Below are 19,246 nucleotides of genomic sequence, written 5' to 3'. Positions count from 1 at the left end.
AAGGAGTGGCGAAATTGGGGATTTCATTCTGCCCAAACTCCGGCGGTGAGTGTTAGACCTCTACGTTTACCCTCACAGCAAGAAAAACCTGTCCCTTGAGAGCCTCAATAACGCTGTTCCGTATCCACCAGCCTTCACCTTCCTCCTTAGCCTCCTCCTTGCCTTCAAATTCCTCCTGCCGCTGCCCTGGCTTCTGCAACCCATTGGCTACAGCAGGAGCGACCTTCCGGGTTTCCACTCGATCTCGAACATCCGCCCATCTGAATAAGAGCTTGAGGCCTTGCAATCTCTCCCGTGAAAAGCTTTTGGCACTTTGTTCCAGAACGAGGCGTGTATCAACAGCAGAAGTAACGGTCAAGCTCCCATCCATAGCAGCATTACCACCTAGCACAAGTTCCTGCTCAGCATGAGAGAGACCTTGCAATGCTTCGCCGCGAAATATCCACACCAAAGGGTCGTGTTGGCCCCCGCCGTGCGTGGGCGTCCGCCAGAGAGCTGCGCCCCAGCGCACGGAGCGTAGCAGAGAAAGGAGCCTCGAGAGGGGGACGTCTCTTGAGGAATAAGCTTGGATTCTTGGCCATTGTTGTCAGAAGCGTGGCATCGCTTTTCAAGTCCAGTTCCACATCCCAAAAGTCAGGGCCAGCATGAGTGCGAAGAGAAGCGATATCTGACAGTGGTGGTAATAGACAGGGGGTGGTACGAATTAGAACGTTGTGGTCCGGATTTAATGATGACGAGTGAGCCGCGGGATATCTCATGCGTATATGGACAGGGACGCTGATAGGCTGCCCTGTTGCGACATCTTTGGCCACTAGACATCTCGGGTCGGTTGCGAGGACCCAGAAGTGACGGAAAGCTTGCAAATGCGCGCGGTTGTCCATCACCGATATTGGAAGCACTGGATAGAAAGCTACCAATAGACAACCGACGGCAAGATCGCTGGTACCGAACGTTGTTGTCCCACAACCAAGAAACAGTGCTCCAATAGCAAGGTGTGCTGCCAGATGCGAGCCATAAGGGGTGCTGGAGTCATTACGACCATGTAAAGATCGTAAGCGTCGCAGCACAACTAAGTCACCTGTACCAGCCATGACGATGGATGCCGATAGGGCGAGGATATCTTGGCACATACGTGCGTTTGAGCGTGCAAGCTCCTCATCGTAAATTGGCCGATCAAATTGTGGAACTCGTTTCGTAGAAACAATACGTGAGACACGCATGAACTGATCGAGGTAGTGAATGAGGATATCGCGAGCTTTCAGCGAGCCACTTCCGGCGAACCGCAATGCTAGAGAGAAGCATAGACCTGCGAGGATGCTGAAAAAAGGAAGATCAGTGCTCTTCAAGATTATAGTGCCAGTCAGTCCATGGCGGAAGCGGAATGGCGTGGGCAAACTTTGCGCGATCCACTCGAATGAAGGCTCGATCTGACTCCAAAGAATCAAATTCTTTGCAACAGTACGCAAGAGAAGGATATCTGGACGAATGTAGTCGAATTGCAGGACCGATTCCGGCACATCGATCTTACGCGCCACGATGTGGTCCTCCGACTTCATGAAGATAAGAGCGAGAGCCATGACTGCGCCTGCAGCAGCACGATCCAAAATTTGCACCATCTCAACCTTCTTGTTCGCCGTTGCAATGCCGATGAGCTTTTCGGTAAGTCTCATATCATGGAGCCCCTTGAGGTCTTTGCCTTTGCCGAGGTTGATGAATCCAAGCGAAAACCCAGCAGCGAGGCGGTAACACTCACTCCTCAGTGGCTCAGGGCTTTCGTCCTCACCAACATGCTCGATCTCGGACATCATGATCTCGCTCATCCGCCGATGTTGACTACCGCAATAGAGGAGACCGATGCCCATGATGCCAGTCGTCTGGGTTAAGGGCGAGATGTTCAGCTCAGCTGCTCCACGTGGAAGCATACGCGTGACATGTACCGACAGGAGACGTGTGATGAGAGAGTCCATAGTACCTAGGTACGATGCAGCAAGTCCGAGAAGCAGCCCAATCGAGGTCATGGTATGCTTTGGTGTCAAATACTTGAAAGCGACCCATTTCGCAACGTCTTTGAGGTGACCATTCAGACCAAGAGCTAATAAAAACCCTGCATGGCGATTGTTGAGATCCTGACCTGGTTTGTTGAATAAAATCCATGATGTATCGATGCCTTTAGCCTGTGAGGATATAGCTAAGCCGGCGGCCACCCCTTGGTGAAAGAAGCCCCAGCAGACCTTTTCCTCTGTGAACTGCGATCTGTCTACGCCCACAGTGACATTCGTTGGACGCACGATACAATTGAGGTTGAAGCCTCCGATATGGAATTTTTGTGTCAACAAGGGATGTCGTAGACCATAGTAAAGAAGGGCACGACCAGCTGGAATTGCCAATGTGCCTGTAGCAACCCTCGAGACCAGCTCTTTCTGCTTCTCGAGATACTGACTTTCGGTCCAACCAGGCTCAGGGTCTAGGTGAACGATACGTGGTCTGTGCGTGGACAGGAGGTCCTGCGCCTCGTTGAGGCGTCTGTCCTCCTTGAACAAAGCCCTGATGACTGCTTGTCTCTCAGTACCCTCGCCATCATCATAGCCGGCAGAGTTGAACTCATTAAGAGTTTGGCAAATGGTCCGGAAATCCCAGGAGGCGATGTGAATGGGGGCCTGCGGAGGGTTAGCAAAACCAGCAAGGCTTGAGGGCTGGAAAGAACGAACAATAATGTTGAACGGCCGTTGTCGGAGCTTCATGCTAGGTTCGTACATTAGTGTGATATCGCTGCGACCCACCAGCTTCAGCATGTCCTTCGACCATGAGGACGGAGGTCGTGCCTGGCAGTTGGCCATAGCGTCACGTAGGGGCGTCAAAATGGCCTCCGGTAGCGTTTCCAACATGCGGACATCAATTCCCGAGCTATACATGGCCTCAACAAGCCCAACCGCATCGTTTCTCGCGCGAAGCTTGGAGAAAAACCTCTTGAACATATGGGTTCTCGGTGTCATCAAGCCCCACCGTGTATCCGTCGGAGATTGCCGACTAGAGTCTGGCACCCCTTTTTGACGTGCAAAAGCTAGTGTCAGGAAATCTGTCCTGTCACCGCCAGTGAGGTTGGTGCTAATCCATTCGATAACATCATAGGACTTGCCCATAGACTGCGGCGGTGGTATCTCGATAGTGAGAACTGATAAGTTAGCAATAGTCAAGCATGGCAATTACAAAGACGTACCGTTGTCATATCGATTTTCTAGTTCCTCTTGAAGACCCATCTCGTAATAGGAGGCAAATTCGTGCCACCTCAGCCAGCGTGCAATCTGCGCCATCAAGACGCGAAGCTCCGCAATACCAGGAGTTGCATATTCTGGAGTGGAAGTGTCCAGCTTTTGTTCTTCGAGTAGAAGGTGTAATCCAATGAAAAAGGCCCAGACTGCACTGTGCGAATCCTCTGTATTCTGAAGGATTGCTGATGATAACGCATATGCAGTTCTTGGTAAATCCCCTTCGATGCTTGATGCGAGGTATGCTTTGGTATACTGAATGTGCGTTGGCAGAAATTTGCAATCAACAAAGTCGCCCTTGGTGTCTAGATCATCGTCATGGTCCGCAGTCCAGTCCCAGCCTCGGTTCTGCTGCCATATTGGGCAGCCAAGGGCATTGGGTGTCTCATGCAGCTGCAAAGAGCGCCAGTCCTCGATGTTGTTCATGGAACCAAATGAGCCTGAAGGGGGTCGTCTGCGACCCTTGACCGGCCTCTGTGGAGCCGGGACGACTGCCTCAGAGCCTCCTAAGACAAGGAAGATAGACATAATATGAATAACGAGGGCCGACCATTCGGTATCCGCCACCTGCATATCTTCTGCCTGTAGCCACATCATGGCTTGCCACCAGCCTGGTAATATTTTCTTGGATTGAGACGAGGGCAGAACGCTGCGGCATGCATCAAGAACCTTACGAGCCAAAGGGTTGCGGGGTTGCAGCTGGATCTGGATTTGGTGATGACGCCTCTCAGCGTCCACAACATCTACAATGCCACCCATGCGAGAGTATCGAAGGGCACGGATGATGCCATTCGCCGTATCCAGTGCTTCAGACCTTCGCTGTCGTACGTCTCGATCGATGACACGGCCGATGTATTGTAGGCTGCGCTCGTTCTCGAGCAGCAATCGAGGAAGAGTAATGGGTGTTTTCTCCAGCCATGGCGCCTGAATACTGAGCTCGCGCCGTCCATCATTGCCTTCGGATAGTATGAGTATCGCCGAAAGATCGCCATCCACAACTTTACAAGCATCAACAACGGGATGTGCTCGTCGTAGCTGGCCACAGGTAATTCGAAGGGCGTTCGAGTGAACTTCAGGAAGTTGGGATGATCGGGGTGGAACTGATCGGGGTGGAACGAGGAATTGCCCACCCTTGTGTATGTCGATTGTAAGAAGTTGCAACTTCTTATCCACTGCATCTTGGATGCCAAGTATGAGCTCGCTCCTCTGATTATCATCAACGGAGAGCTTGGGACTCGAAAGAATAAAGACACCGCTCTGGTACCGCGCAGGCTGACTCGATACGGAGTAACGAACGTTGGAGCTGTCAATATCAATGGTGTGTACCTTTGTGAACACCACTTCTTGTGCCAATCCGTCACAGTCGTGATCATCTAGACCCATGCTGTGAAAGCCTTCAAAATCACCTCCTGCTCGCAACTCGTCAAGAACATTGTCGATGGGAGCTTCGAGTAAGCTACCTAAGCTAGGGTGGATGGTCTGGTTGTAGTTGAGAGAGTGGCGGCCTCCTTGGGTGCCAAAAGAGTCCCTGATCGAGCTGCCGAGATTTGGCATCAGCTGCTGTTCTGAAAAGGCGGATCGTTCTTGTGACGCGGAAAGATCAGCACGAGCTAACATGGAGCTGACTCTGCGTGACTGTCTTCGAGTGGCGCCTCCGTCTTTATCCGCATTTAGAGAGCTAACAAGATCAAGTGGCTTGTCTGATTTTTCAGTCCTCTCAAGCCTCTCAAGTCTTTCGCTTTTCCTCTGCCGCTTCCCTGGCAAGGGCGCGCCAAAGCTTTCCCTGAAGTTAACCTGAATCGGTGTAGAAGCCCCACTGGCAAACTGTGGCTGCATCGAGCTGCGGCGTCTATTTGCTGCGATATCGCTCTTCTTGCTCCTCTGAACAGGATCATCGCCGTTCTTGTTGTACGATAACCTCCATAAGGTGTACGTATTTGCTTCTCTATTGACTGTAACGGCAAGGATAAGTGGGTCATTTTTCGGCGGCTGTAGTAAGCTTGGAAGCTGTATTTCCTCGATGTAAAGAATCTCTTCGGCGGGGTCTAGAAGATATGGCGACTTGGAAGTTCCTCTTCTTGTTGCTGCCCGTTGCGCTGATTGAGGATCTGTAACGACGAGACCGATATCTTGTAGTGGGTCAACCAGAGTCACCAGCCTCGGCCACTTAGACTGTGAATTCCCTAGGGGGACCTCCCACATATCTTCCAGTGTCGAACCCAGATTAAGAGGTAGGCTTCTCGGGTTTCCCAAGCCTTCTATCGAAAAAGTGGTTTGCTGTGAACCCTGTAGAGATGGGGCTGTGATCTGGGAGGAAACGAACGAGTTTGGAGGAACCTTGGGGAACTTGAGTGATACCGGTATGTTGTTCTCAGTGTAATGCTTCCTTTGTATGATGACGCCCTGCGGCGCAGCGCAGGCGGCCTCAACCTCAAAAGGCATATGGATAACATGGCTGGCCCCTGAGACAAAATGAAGATGGGCTTGGGTTTTGAGAAATACGATCAAAGCCTTGGACGGCTTCTTGGAGATTTCCGGTGATACTGAAGACCTCTTCTTGTTCTTGGGCTTCCGTAGCTCATCATATGCGGGGAAGTATGCCAGCAGTGCCTGCGTGATGGGTTCGTTCTCGAGGTCAAATTTGAATGACTTTCGAAATATTCCACCTCGGCTCCATACGACACACGTCTCGGTTACGAGAAGTTCGTCTTCCACAGCGGGCGTATCGCGCTTGTCGGTGTTTATTTCCCAATGCAATGCAGAGAGGTTGGTGCTCTGCGGAAGACCGAGTTCCTCAATTGTACGATGTAGTGCGGTCGGTTGGTGCAGTCCAAGAGACTTTACCGACGCCATGGTGGATGGGCTCCATAAGCAGCGTCGGATATGTGCGTCAGATATTTCGGGAGACTTGGGAATCGAAAAGGACGTTTCAACTCGATATTCGTGCTTAGACGTTGTTGTGGTGGATCGGTGATGCTCGTTCTCATGGAACGCGTTGAACGCGCGACTGCTGCTTCCTTCCCACCTTCACAGAGACATACTTATTTAGGTACTTCAGGTGGAAGGGAGCTTGCGGGGTGGTGGGGGTGTCTCTAATTGGCCCGGAAGCTAGACGACGCCCCAGTCTACTCACTGCTGACCTAAGTTGAGTTGGTGCAGCAGTACGAGTCAACAGGAAGCTTGGGCCACTCAATCAAGATGAACGTGACGTCAAAACACGCTGCCTGCATACCTAGGTATTTCAACCAGAGTCGCCAGTCCAGAGTCATGAGATTTGAGCAGGATCAGGAGCCGTTTACAACCAGCCTGAACACCAAATCAACATGACAACACTGTTGCATTCCGTATCATCGACAAAATGACGAACGTATCGCCCGTTTGGCGGGACGACGATACTCCTCAGATGGACGCCAATCCACTAGCCGAACCGGACACTGATCTGGACAAACATGTGTATAAGGGAAAAGGGCGGGCCGGCGACATCGTCGACGCTATTGGCACCGATATTGAGGCCTCAACATCGAGATTTACCACCAAAGAAGATGCTCATGGCGACGAAGAGGGTGACAGAGACAGCGAGAACGACGAAGATGAGGACGAGGAAGACGAAGATGAAGACGAAGACGAGGACGAGGAGGAAGACGAAGATGAGGAGGATGAAGAACCAAGACTCAAATACGCTCGCTTGACACAACATCTTGGTCCTGTTTATCGCAACGGCGATGCTACAAGCGCTTTTCTAGTGGCTGGCGACAAGATGGTAAGTGTACTATACAAACAGCGCTTTGTATTACTGCTAATATTATTTGCTCAAGATCATTGGAACACATAACGGCAACATAGTAAGTGTAAGAATGCGTGGTTCCAATTTTGCTCTAACCATGCGCAGCACATTATACAATTACCAATGTTCAGACCCTTCGCGTTTACCACGCACACTCGGCGTCTGTTACCGGGATCTCGATATCTCCTTATCCCCCGCCACTGCCAACAGACAAAACCGAGAAAATCTTGAAAGCCACCTCCCAGAACATGACGGGTGTGCCAAGGCCGGAGTCACGACATTCAGAGGCTTCTCCAGCATCTACTTCGCGTCGATCAAGAGAGCCGCACTCAATCCCGAACACCCCTTCCAATAATATCCATATCGCGACGTCATCCATGGATGGTAATGTTTGCGTACAAAGTCTGGTTGATTTGAGGGATGTGCAGTTGCGCAACTTTGCGAGGCCTGTACAGACGGTCGCCATCTCTCCGGACTTCAGAAATGACCGAACATACCTCTCAGGGGGCACTGCAGGGCAGCTTATACTCACTGTTGGCGGTCCCACTGGCCGCAGTACCTCGACAACTATTGGCACTGCAGCGGCTGCGGCATCGGGCTGGCTAGGTAGTATGGGACTTGGGACAAACACTGGCCGTGACACCGTTCTGCACTCAGGGGAAGGCACAGTGAGTAACATCAAATGGTCCTTGTCTGGTAAATATGTCGTATGGCTCAACGAGACTGGAGTCAAAATCATGCGGAGCAATTCGCAACTACAAACCACGGATTCTGACGACGCATGGAAACGCATTGGGCATGTTGATCGACCGCAAACAGACGAGTGGGAGGCCATGGCTGGTGTATGGAAAGGAAGGGTCGAGTGGATTGACGAACAGGCTGTCGAAGTGGATGACGAACCGGGTCGTGAGGATGCGGCTCCGTCAATAGTTGGCGAGAACTCTCAGCAACGAAAAATTCTGATCACCAAGAAGATCGAACGGCTCATCGTTGGCTGGGGTGGCACCATCTGGATAATCCATGTACACCCTGGTGGCATTGGTACGGGCCTAAATGCCGGCGAGAAGTCTATTGGGCGTGCAGAAATCGCTAAACAGTAAGTTCTGTTTTTCATGGTACTCGGAGGGCGTGCTAACAGTTCTCCTAGTCTCCGTATGGACTGTACCATCTCCGGCATATCGCTATACAGCCAAAATCTCCTCTTGGTGCTCGCTTATGGCCACCCGGAAGGCGAAGACGATGGCGACGACGAGGAAGAACGCAGACCAAGGAGCCAACACCACAAATACCACTCATCCGCCGCTTCGACAGGTACAGTGAGTAGTGAGCCATCAGGTGGCATCCGAAGACGACAAAACAATCCGCCACCTGAGCTGCGTCTGATCGATTTGGCTTCACAATCCGAAGTTGACAAAGACGATGGCCTCATAGTCAGCCGGTACGAGAGGCTTTCGTCAGGAGACTATCACCTCGGCGTGCTCCCTGCTCGCAATGCTGCTTCGGCTGTGGCCTCTTCAAAGGGCGCTCTGGAATCCTTGGCCGGTTTTGGCAACGATGTGTGGAATGCTGCTATCAATCCCAAATCACTGTTCAGTTCGGGAGTTAGCATCAAGTCTAAAAACAGCAATGACGGAGGCTCGAGCAACGCTGACAGTATGAAACCGGGACTTTCACGCGCGGCAGTGCCGTCCGTACATTCAAATCTCCTCAAACCAGGGTCCAAAATCTTTATCCATAGCCCCTATGATTGTATTCTTGCTACGAAGAGGGACCTTGGGGATCACTTGAACTGGCTTCTGGAGCATCATCAGTACCAAAAGGCCTGGGAGCTATTGGATGACAATCCTGACATTATGGCACCGTCGCCTCCCAAGCTTGGCGAGGTTAGACCACCAACACCGGATAAGATCAACACGGCCGCAGAAGCAGTGTTCGACGACGCGTCGTCTGTGGTCGAGTCGGTTACCGCAGCAAGACAAGCCAACTCGACGGCTCAAAAAGAGAAGCGACGCATTGGCGAGCTCTGGATCCGAGATCTCGTTGAAGCCGGCGACTGGGTGGCAGCGGGACAAGTCTGCGCCAAAGTTCTGGGATCATCTGATAGATGGGAGAAGTGGGTTTGGAATTTCGCAAGCGCTAACAAGTTTGACGATATTGCACACCACATTCCAGCGAAGTCGATGCACCCTCCACTTTCTAGTGCGATATATGAGGTCGTCTTGAACCACTACATTCAGGCGGACAAGGTGCGATTCAGAGATTTGCTGGACAGATGGCCCAGTGAACTTTTCGACATCAATACGGTCACAACGGCTTTGGAGAATCAGCTCAAGTATCGCGATGTGAGGGAGGATAGTGTCGAAGCTGGCGAGAGGGGTCGTGATTGGCGCATCGTCATGGAGTCGCTGGCAAAATTGCATGAGCTGAACGGCCGATACAGGGAATCGCTCAAGTGCCACATCAAGCTACAGGACGCGGACTCAGCCTTCCGGATGATTCGAGAGAACCACTTAGCAGATGCCGTGGTCGACGATATCCCAAGTTTTATCGGCTTAAGGGTACCCTCTCACGAGCTTGACAAGATGAGTGAGTTTGATCTCGAGGAAGCTACGTCTGAGGCCATCACATTACTTGTCGACGAAGCACAGCACGGACTTGTCCGGCCAGCAACCGTAGTGACACAACTTGAGGAAAGAGATCTCACTCTTTTCCTTTACTTCTACCTGCGGGGCCTGTATAAGGGTGAAGGCATCGAGGAACATACCGGCGAGAATCGTGAAAGACTGCAGCAAGAGAGCAAGTATCTGGTGGACGACTTTGCCGATAAAGCTGTTCAACTTTTTGCTAAGTATGACCGATCGATACTCATGGACTTCCTCCGCTCATCCACTTCGTACGCATTCGAGAAAGTGAGTTTGTTCACCTCTTATCAGACAATGACGACGCTTAAGGACTAATTAAAATAGGCGACACAAGAATGTGAGCGGTATCGATATGACGACGAGTTGGTCTATTTATATTCCAAAACAGGTCAAATGAAACGAGCGCTGTTTCTCATTATCGACCGGCTCAAGAACGTCAAGAAAGCAATTGAATTCGCCAAGGAACAGGACGATCCCGATCTGTGGAGTGATTTGCTTGATTACAGTATGGACAAGCCAAAGTTCATTCGCGGACTTCTCGAACAAGTTGGCACATCCATCAATCCGATTACGCTAGTTCAACGAATACCTGAAGGCCTCGAAATCGAAGGATTACGCGAGGGTCTTGCTCATATCACGAAGGAGCATGAGATTCAATTCAGCATCAGCTTAGGCGTCGCGCGTGTCCTCCGCAGTGAGGTTGCCGCAGCGCAGAATGAATTACGCATCGGCCAACGTAAGGGCATCAAATTCGAGGTTGAAGCGCAGGGACAATATCACGTTGATTTGTCTGTGCAAGAGGTAGCAGCACCACCTGTCAAGGCCGAGGAGGTTGAGCAAACGCTTGAGGACGATCACACAACGGGAAAGGACGTTCAGTCGCCAGTACATGCCAACTTCCAAGGACCTCCCAAGCCAGGCCACTGTGCTCAATGTCAAGAGGCTTTCACGGACTTTGAGATGGAGACCTTGATTGGGTTCGCGTGTAGCCATGTTTTTCATTTGTCGCATTTGTTAGAGGCTCTATACCCCGGAAAGAAGCAGGAAGTGGACTTGGGTGCTGATGTGGCTGATCGACCTGGCCATGGCTGGCGTGTTGGACCTAAGGTGACGCATGCGCGGCTGATGAAAAATAAGATCCGTGAAGGATGCCCAGTATGTAAGAGACCTAATTAGAGTAATCGTTAGAGATCTCTGCAAGGACTCGGACTCTGTACCTGCTCCACTGCTGTTCATAGCCAGCGTAATCGAATCGCGTGGAAACATGTAGTCAGTGAAAGCTGAACCCCATTCCTTAGCTCTTATTCGTGTCTTGACCCGTTTATTTGGAAGATTGGAGAGCTTTCTACCCAAGTAATACTACCGCTATCGATTTATTAGTAAGTAGACCGAAACACGGCCTCAGCAGTGTGGGGCCAATTGTGCGCTCAGAACCCCCCTCGGCAGACGCAGACAGCTCCAAAGGATCGAGGTCGCGCCTTCCACCTATCACAGGTATAGCACCTTTTCCCTTAATCCGGCTGATAGTCAGACAGCAATTGTCCTCCGAGAGCCCGTTGACAGGAAAGGCCAGCTCAAGACTGCAAGATAAGAGGATATCTGGATTCGGATACAAACCGAGTTGCAAGTACTAACAGACCTCTAACGTGACGAATAGCTGAGCTGACGGTACTCAGACTCGAGGCTAACGAGCTTGTCGAAACACAGAGTATGGATAACATCCTGGGAAAAGACATCTAAAGAAACCAACTTAGGTCTGCCGGACCTAAGATAATATACGAGCACGGTAACATCGTCTCCGTAATAGGAAGGACTTCAATATTCTTAACTAGATGCATAGCCTACTATAACAACCAAGGAAGCAGGTTGGCCGCGAGTCGCCGACCCCGCGGTCAGGGAACACGATAGGATAAGAAACGGACCCACCAGGCCGGGCACGTGATGGCTCACCCAGGGACAGTAGTGAGTCGGGGCTCACCCGCAACATAATAGTGAGCCAGGAGCTAGCTCACCAGCTAATATACTATGATCCTAATATCATGTATCACTAACGACTAATAAGTGAGCTATCCAATAGGAGCTCACCACCTAATAATAAAGGGCAGGATAGACGGGTATGTAAGGACGGACATTCTGTACTTGTAGATACATTCTTTCTCACGATAGTGATTAATCTAAGTCTTACCTTCTATTCATTGTAACGAGTGCGCAACGCCTTACGACACCACATCGTCTCAGAGTCATAACCTAAGCTTCTGCTAACAGTAACCCTAACCCTCTGACAGTGTTTCCCCTTCGGAAGCTGCCAGGTCGTAACAAGTACGAGTTTACCTAATATCCGTTCCCCTAATTAGCTACTCCTTATTACCTTATCGCTAAGCTACGTTAATATAACCTACCTAATTTTGTTACTTAACGAATCTCCTTTAGATAATATAAGATAGGTTAGCTTAGAAGACTAGAAATAGAGGTAACGAATTCTATAGATCTTCACCCTATAGAATAAATATAGTAGATAAGTAGTTAAGTAGGCTCTAATTCATAATAAGGAGTAAGTAATTATAGAGCCCTGATTAATATTAGGGGAGATTTATATATTTAATAAAGGTTCTATATAACGGCCTATACATTAAATTCTTTCAAAAGGTTAAGAACTAATAGAGAATAGAAATAAATAGGTAAAGGTAAAAAGGTATAGGAGAGAGGAAAATGATTATATCTCTTGAGGGTAGTATTGGGCCGGTAAATGTATTTGGGATCCTAGTAGCCCTTGGTTTTAGTTATAGAATGGTATTATTTTCGAATAAATAGGATAGAGAATTAAGGAGGGGGCTCGGATTAATCTAAATAGAAGTAAGGGCTATTATAGAAAGTATCCTTTACAAATAGTAAAAGATGTATAAATTAAATAAGAATTACTATTCAAGGGCATGCAACAAGTATAACTAGAAATAACTATATAATACGCATAGAGATGGCTACGGCTCTAGTCCGGCTAGTAATAGAGTCGGGTCTTAGGGACCAGGCAAGCCTAACGCCAGGAACACATAACAGATGCTAGGTAGCTGTTCTGTAAGTGTAAGATAGATGAATTCCTCTACCTGGGTTGGAAGGCCACATAAGCATATAAATAGATAAGGGGGCACGGGCGTACAAGTCAGGCCACGTGCCCCAGGCAGTTAGGCCTCAGGCAGGGCCACAGGCCAGGCCACGTGCCAGGCCACAGGCGGCCCTCAGGCACGGCCACAGGGCAGGGCCTTCCACCTAATTGTTCGTAATACTATGTATTAGATATCGTGAAATATAAAGAATAGCCTAGGGGAATTAATTTATATATAAGAGACTAACCCTTATAGTCTTAGCTTGAATAGAGCTAGTAGGCTACCTAAGGACCTATAGGCAAATAGAGACGATTTTCATCTAGCTTGAATACTAACTTGATAAGATATAAGAGGAGTTAAATAATAATTAATATAGGATAGCGCTATAAAGTATAAAGAAGAGTATATTATTATATAGTCTTACTTTTCCTCTTACTAATAATAAATATATAAATATAGTTTAGCTTTTATTTAAGTTATAAGAGGAGTTATATGACTATTAGTCCCTATGATTAATAGGCTTAGTATATTATTAAGAGGTTATTTAAGGTATATTAATTAATCTTAGGGCTAAGCTATTAAACTTATATAAAGATTTAAGTAAAAGGACTAGATTTATTAAAAGTGAAGACTATAACTTATATAAATTAGGATACTAAAATATTATTTTATAATATCTTATTATTTAAAAAGCTTTTATTTATATTAACCTTTATTTAATAGTATTCTAACTTATAATCTACTATTAATTATATCTTAAAATAATTATTAAACTAGCTAAGTATATTTATTAATCTATCTAGAATAGAGATATAATTATAGTTCTTAACTCTATTTTATTAATTTAACTAATACTAAAGAAGTAAAGTAATTAAGAGAAAGCCCTACTTCGCCTCGATTTCCTCAATAACTTGGCACCTGGTGCTGCGATATAGAGGCGTTGAGATGGGTAGAGAGGAGAAGGGGAAGGCGGAAGAGGGGGGGAGATGGAAGAGCGAGTCCATGCCTGGGCACCTTGACTCTTGCAGACCTCCTTGTCGTCTCGCCGCGTCTTCGCTGTGCGTTGCAAGGCAAACACGGCCGCCTACGGCGTCCGCTGCCGCGGACTACGCGCCTGCGGCGCGGGATCTTTCAGGGGGCCCCTCTGGGGCCCGAGAGATTTTTTTTCTCAATTCCCGGGTAGGAGGTGTCTGGAAGTGGCCAGAGACGACCCAAGTCCTACCATCTATGGAGGTGGTGGGATTTTTTGGCGTCAAGGTGGACAGCTACCCGGGAATTGGACCTGAAAACTGGCCAAGTCGGACAGCTACCCGGGAATTGGAACCAATGGTGACGCTGGCAGCTACCCGGGAATTGGAACCAATGGTGACGCTGGCAGCTACCCGGGAGTTGGCCGAAAAGCGACCAAGTCGGACAGCTACCCGGGAATTGCGAGCTACCCGGGAATTGGGAATCTGGAGAACGGATTTTGGGTAGTTGGCTGCAAGACGGCCAAGTCAGACACCTGGGAGCTACCCGGGAGTTGAGGGCTACCCGGGAATTGGGGGCTACCCGGGAGTTGGGAGCTACCCGGGAGTTGGGAGGTGCTACCCGGGAATTGGGGGACGAATTCGCCGATTCCTCCACCACCTGGCCGTTTCCCGCTATTCTTTCTAGCGTACTGGAAAGAGCGTATCGTGTTTAGTGTATTTCACCCTTGAAAATATTATATGTACTTTAGTATTATTTGTTTTAGGTTTTGAAAGTCTGCTTGTAATGTACTGGTATTCTTATTGGGTTTCTGGTGAGAAATCGTACTACTCTGCGAAAACGGTAGAACGCTAAAACAAATGCATTGCAATCGAACAGGCATACTCGGATTACCCTATGACTAGTCGTGCATCGCTGCAGCAGCGTTGCGGCGGCCGTGGTGGTGGAATTGAGGTTGTGGCGAGCTACCCGGGAATTGGGGGCTACCCGGGAATTGGGCAATATCGAGGCGCCGACGACCCTCAGAACGGCGCAGGGCGGCTGCAGCCCACTGGGGCGTGCGTGGGCACCTGTGGCCATTTGGCAGAGTTGGTTCCGTGTGAGCCATGAAAAAAGTTGTCAAAATCCGTTCTCCAAATTTTCCCATAATCAGAGTGGGGCCCTCACCAAAAAAGATCAACGACTTTCGGCTGCAGCGGCGTGCCCACCAAAAACAGGACCCAGGGTATGTAAGAAGGGGAAAGCGAAAGCAGAACCCGGGCGGGCGCCTCAGTGCGTCTTTCAGTAATGAGAATCCGCCGAACACTGTTCCATATCATATCGAACGCTATTTAGTGCCCCTGTTACGAGCCTACCGGTTCAAGGGGCTACCGAGCAGCGTTCAACCTCCACGGAGGTAGCCGCCCAGGCGGTCTACCAAACTGGAGTTGCCTTACGGCGCTGAGAGGTTCGCCTCTACAGCGACGCAAGATGGGCTCTGTGGGTGACTGGCCGTTGGCCAAACCTACTTCTAGAGCAGCGGGAGACGACGCGCGTGGTGGAAGCCGACCAGCTGACGCCGCGTGCCGGGCTCTCCTCTCGGGGCGCTCTAGCCTCGCACTCCCCGCCTGCGGTGGATGCTGCGTGGTGAACGGTGCCCTGGGGAATTCAGAGGGGTAAGGTGGATGCCGTTAGCGGGCCTCGCGGGCTATGCCTGAGTTGCCTGCCGGCGGTGCGTTCCTAGCGAACGTGACACCGGTGACTAAATATCTCTTCGGTGGTGCTTCGGCGCCCCGATGGCCATCCCCGGCGCACGATAGTTACCTGGTTGATTCTGCCAGTAGTCATATGCTTGTCTCAAAGATTAAGCCATGCATGTCTAAGTATAAGCAATTACAAAGCGAAACTGCGAATGGCTCATTATATAAGTTATCGTTTATTTGATAGTACCTTACTACATGGATAACCGTGGTAATTCTAGAGCTAATACATGCTGAAAATCCCGACTTCGGAAGGGATGTATTTATTAGATACAAAACCAATGCCCTTCGGGGCTCTCTTGGTGATTCATGATAACTTCTCGAATCGCACGGCCCCGCGCCGGCGATGGTTCATTCAAATTTCTTCCCTATCAACTTTCGATGCTACGGTATTGTCCTAGCATGGTTGCAACGGGTGACGGAGGGTTAGGGCTCGACCCCGGAGAAGGAGCCTGAGAAACGGCTACTACATCCAAGGAAGGCAGCAGGCGCGCAAATTACCCAATCCCGACTCGGGGAGGTAGTGACGATAAATACCGATACAGGGCTCTTTTGGGTCCTGTAATTGGAATGAGTACAATTCAAATCCCTTAACGAGGAACAATTGGAGGGCAAGTCTGGTGCCAGCAGCCGCGGTAATTCCAGCTCCAATAGCGTATATTAAAGTTGTTGTGGTTAAAAAGCTCGTAGTAGAAGCTCGGCCTCCGGTCGGCCGGTCCGCCTCACCGCGTGCACTGGTTCGGCCGGGGCTTCACCTTCTGCGGAACCGCATCTCCTTCACTGGGGGTGTCGGGGAAACAGGACGTTTACTTTGAAAAAATTAGAGTGCTCCAGGCAGGCCTATGCTCGAATACATTAGCATGGAATAATGGAATAGGACGTGTGGTCTTATTTCGTTGGTTTCTAGGACCGCCGTAATGATTAATAGGGACAGTCGGGGGCATCAGTATTCAATCGTCAGAGGTGAAATTCTTGGATCGATTGAAGACTAACTACTGCGAAAGCATTTGCCAAGGATGTTTTCATTTATCAGGAACGAAAGTTAGGGGATCGAAGACGATCAGATACCGTCGTAGTCTTAACCATAAACTATGCCGACTAGGGATCGGACGGTGTTATTTCTTGACCCGTTCGGCACCTTACGAGAAATCAAAGTGCTTGGGCTCCAGGGGGAGTATGGTCGCAAGGCTGAAACTTAAAGAAATTGACGGAAGGGCACCACCAGGGGTGGAGCCTGCGGCTTAATTTGACTCAACACGGGGAAACTCACCAGGTCCAGACACAACGAGGATTGACAGATTGAGAGCTCTTTCTTGATTTTGTGGGTGGTGGTGCATGGCCGTTCTTAGTTGGTGGAGTGATTTGTCTGCTTAATTGCGATAACGAACGAGACCTTAACCTGCTAAATAGTCCGTATTACCCCGGTAGTACGCCGACTTCTTAGAGGGACTATCGGCTCAAGCCGATGGAAGTTTGAGGCAATAACAGGTCTGTGATGCCCTTAGATGTTCTGGGCCGCACGCGCGTTACACTGACGGGGCCAGCGAGTACTGCCTTGGCCGAAAGGTCCGGGTAATCTTGTGAAACCCCGTCGTGCTGGGGATAGAGCATTGCAATTATTGCTCTTCAACGAGGAATCCCTAGTAAGCGCAAGTCATCAGCTTGCGTTGATTACGTCCCTGCCCTTTGTACACACCGCCCGTCGCTACTACCGATTGAATGGCTCAGTGAGGCTTTCGGACTGGTCCGGAGTGGGGGGCGACCCCCGTTCTGGACCGGAAAGTTATCCGAACTCGGTCATTTAGAGGAAGTAAAAGTCGTAACAAGGTCTCCGTTGGTGAACCAGCGGAGGGATCATTACCGAGTATCTACTCATAACCCTTTGTGAACCATATTGTTGCTTCGGCGGCTCGTTCTGCGAGCCCGCCGGTACATCAGTCTCTTTATTTATACCAACGATACTTCTGAGTGTTCTTAGCGAACTATTAAAACTTTTAACAACGGATCTCTTGGCTCTAGCATCGATGAAGAACGCAGCGAAACGCGATATGTAGTGTGAATTGCAGAATTCAGTGAATCATCGAATCTTTGAACGCACATGGCGCCTTCCAGTATCCTGGGAGGCATGCCTGTCCGAGCGTCGTTTCAACCCTCGAGCCCCAGTGGCCCGGTGTTGGGGATCTACGTCTGTAGGCCCTTAAAAGCAGTGGCGGACCCGCGTGGCCCTTCCTTGCGTAGTAATTACAGCTCGCATCGGAGTCCCGCAGGCACTTGCCTCTAAACCCCCTACAAGCCCGCCTCGTGCGGCAACGGTTGACCTCGGATCAGGTAGGAATACCCGCTGAACTTAAGCATATCAATAAGCGGAGGAAAAGAAACCAACAGGGATTGCCTTAGTAACGGCGAGTGAAGCGGCAACAGCTCAAATTTGAAATCTGGCTCCTTCGGGGTCCGAGTTGTAATTTGCAGAGGATGCTTCGAGTTATGGTTCCTTCCGAGTTCCCTGGAACGGGACGCCATAGAGGGTGAGAGCCCCGTCTGGTAGGAAACCATGCTCATGTGAAGCTCCCTCGACGAGTCGAGTAGTTTGGGAATGCTGCTCTAAGGGGAGGTATACTCCTTCCAAGGCTAAATACCGGCTAGAGACCGATAGCGCACAAGTAGAGTGATCGAAAGATGAAAAGTACTTTGAAAAGAGAGTCAAACAGCACGTGAAATTGTTAAAAGGGAAGCGCTCGCTACCAGACGTGGGTTCGGTGGTTCAACCAGGTCCATGACCTGGGGCACTCCGCCGGCCCAGGCCAGCATCAGCTTTCCGTCGGGGGCAAAGGCGTCGGGAATGTGGCTCTCCTTCGGGGGAGTGTTATAGCCCGTCGCGTCATACCCTTCGGGGGGCTGAGGTACGCGCTCCGCAAGGATGCTGGCGTAATGGTAGCTAGTGACCCGTCTTGAAACACGGACCAAGGAGTCAACCTTATGTGCGAGTGCCCGGGCGTAAAACCCCAGCGCGGAATGAAAGTGAACGTAGGTGAGAGCTTCGGCGCATCACCGACCGATCCTGATGTCCTCGGACGGATTTGAGTGAGAGCATATAGGGTTGGACCCGAAAGAAGATGAACTATGCGTGTGTAGGGTGAAGCCAGAGGAAACTCTGGTGGAGGCTCGCAGCGGTTCTGACGTGCAAATCGATCGTCAAACATGCGCATGGGGGCGAAAGACTAATCGAATCTTCTGGTAGCTGGTTTCCGCCGAAGTTTCCCTCAGGATAGCAGTGTTGATCCCAGTTTTATGAGGTAAAGCGAATGATTAGGGACTCGGGGGCGCTATTTAGCCTTCATCCATTCTCAAACTTTAAATATGTAAGAAGTCCCCGTTACTTTATTGAACGCGGACGCTGGAATGAAACAACACTAGTGGGCCATTTTTGGTAAGCAGAACTGGCGATGCGGGATGAACCGAACGCGAGGTTAAGGTGCCGGAGTGGACGCTCATCAGACACCACAAAAGGTGTTAGTACATCTTGACAGCAGGACGGTGGCCATGGAAGTCGGAATCCGCTAAGGACTGTGTAACAACTCACCTGCCGAATGTACTAGCCCTGAAAATGGATGGCGCTCAAGCGTCCCACCCATACCTCGCCCTCGGCGCGGGCTCGGCGCGTCGAGGAGTAGGCGGACGTGGAGGTCGGTGACGAAGCCTAGGACGTGAGTCCGGGTGGAACGGCCTCTAGTGCAGATCTTGGTGG

At 50.1% G+C, this 19,246-nt stretch overlaps 2 protein-coding genes across 2 annotated transcripts; one reads left to right on the top strand and one right to left on the bottom strand.

The window, feature by feature from the left end:
• Window positions 1–52: 52 nt before the first annotated feature.
• On the bottom strand, window positions 53–6,245 carry VDBG_03431 (PC_rep repeat-containing protein; the record flags this gene model as incomplete). Its single annotated transcript, XM_003005432.1, has 4 exons — window positions 53–384; window positions 449–667; window positions 1,133–3,172; window positions 3,218–6,245. 4 exons carry the CDS (start codon window positions 6,117–6,119, stop codon window positions 53–55), a joined length of 5,493 nt encoding a protein of 1,830 aa, XP_003005478.1.
• Window positions 6,246–6,624: 379 nt separating this feature from the next.
• On the top strand, window positions 6,625–10,989 carry VDBG_03430 (vacuolar protein sorting 41; the record flags this gene model as incomplete). Its single annotated transcript, XM_003005431.1, has 6 exons — window positions 6,625–7,026; window positions 7,082–7,114; window positions 7,182–7,718; window positions 7,773–8,146; window positions 8,198–9,959; window positions 10,017–10,989. The coding sequence occupies 6 exons, from the start codon at window positions 6,625–6,627 to the stop codon at window positions 10,866–10,868; spliced, it is 3,960 nt and encodes a 1,319-aa protein (XP_003005477.1).
• Window positions 10,990–19,246: the final 8,257 nt, after the last annotated feature.

This window comes from Verticillium alfalfae, genomic scaffold, assembly GCF_000150825.1.
Source record: "Verticillium alfalfae VaMs.102 supercont1.4 genomic scaffold, whole genome shotgun sequence".
In the NCBI taxonomy this organism is placed as follows: Eukaryota; Fungi; Ascomycota; class Sordariomycetes; order Glomerellales; family Plectosphaerellaceae; genus Verticillium; species Verticillium alfalfae.
The sequence above is the reverse complement of the archived record's forward strand: the minus strand, read 5'-3'. Positions and strand labels throughout refer to the sequence as shown.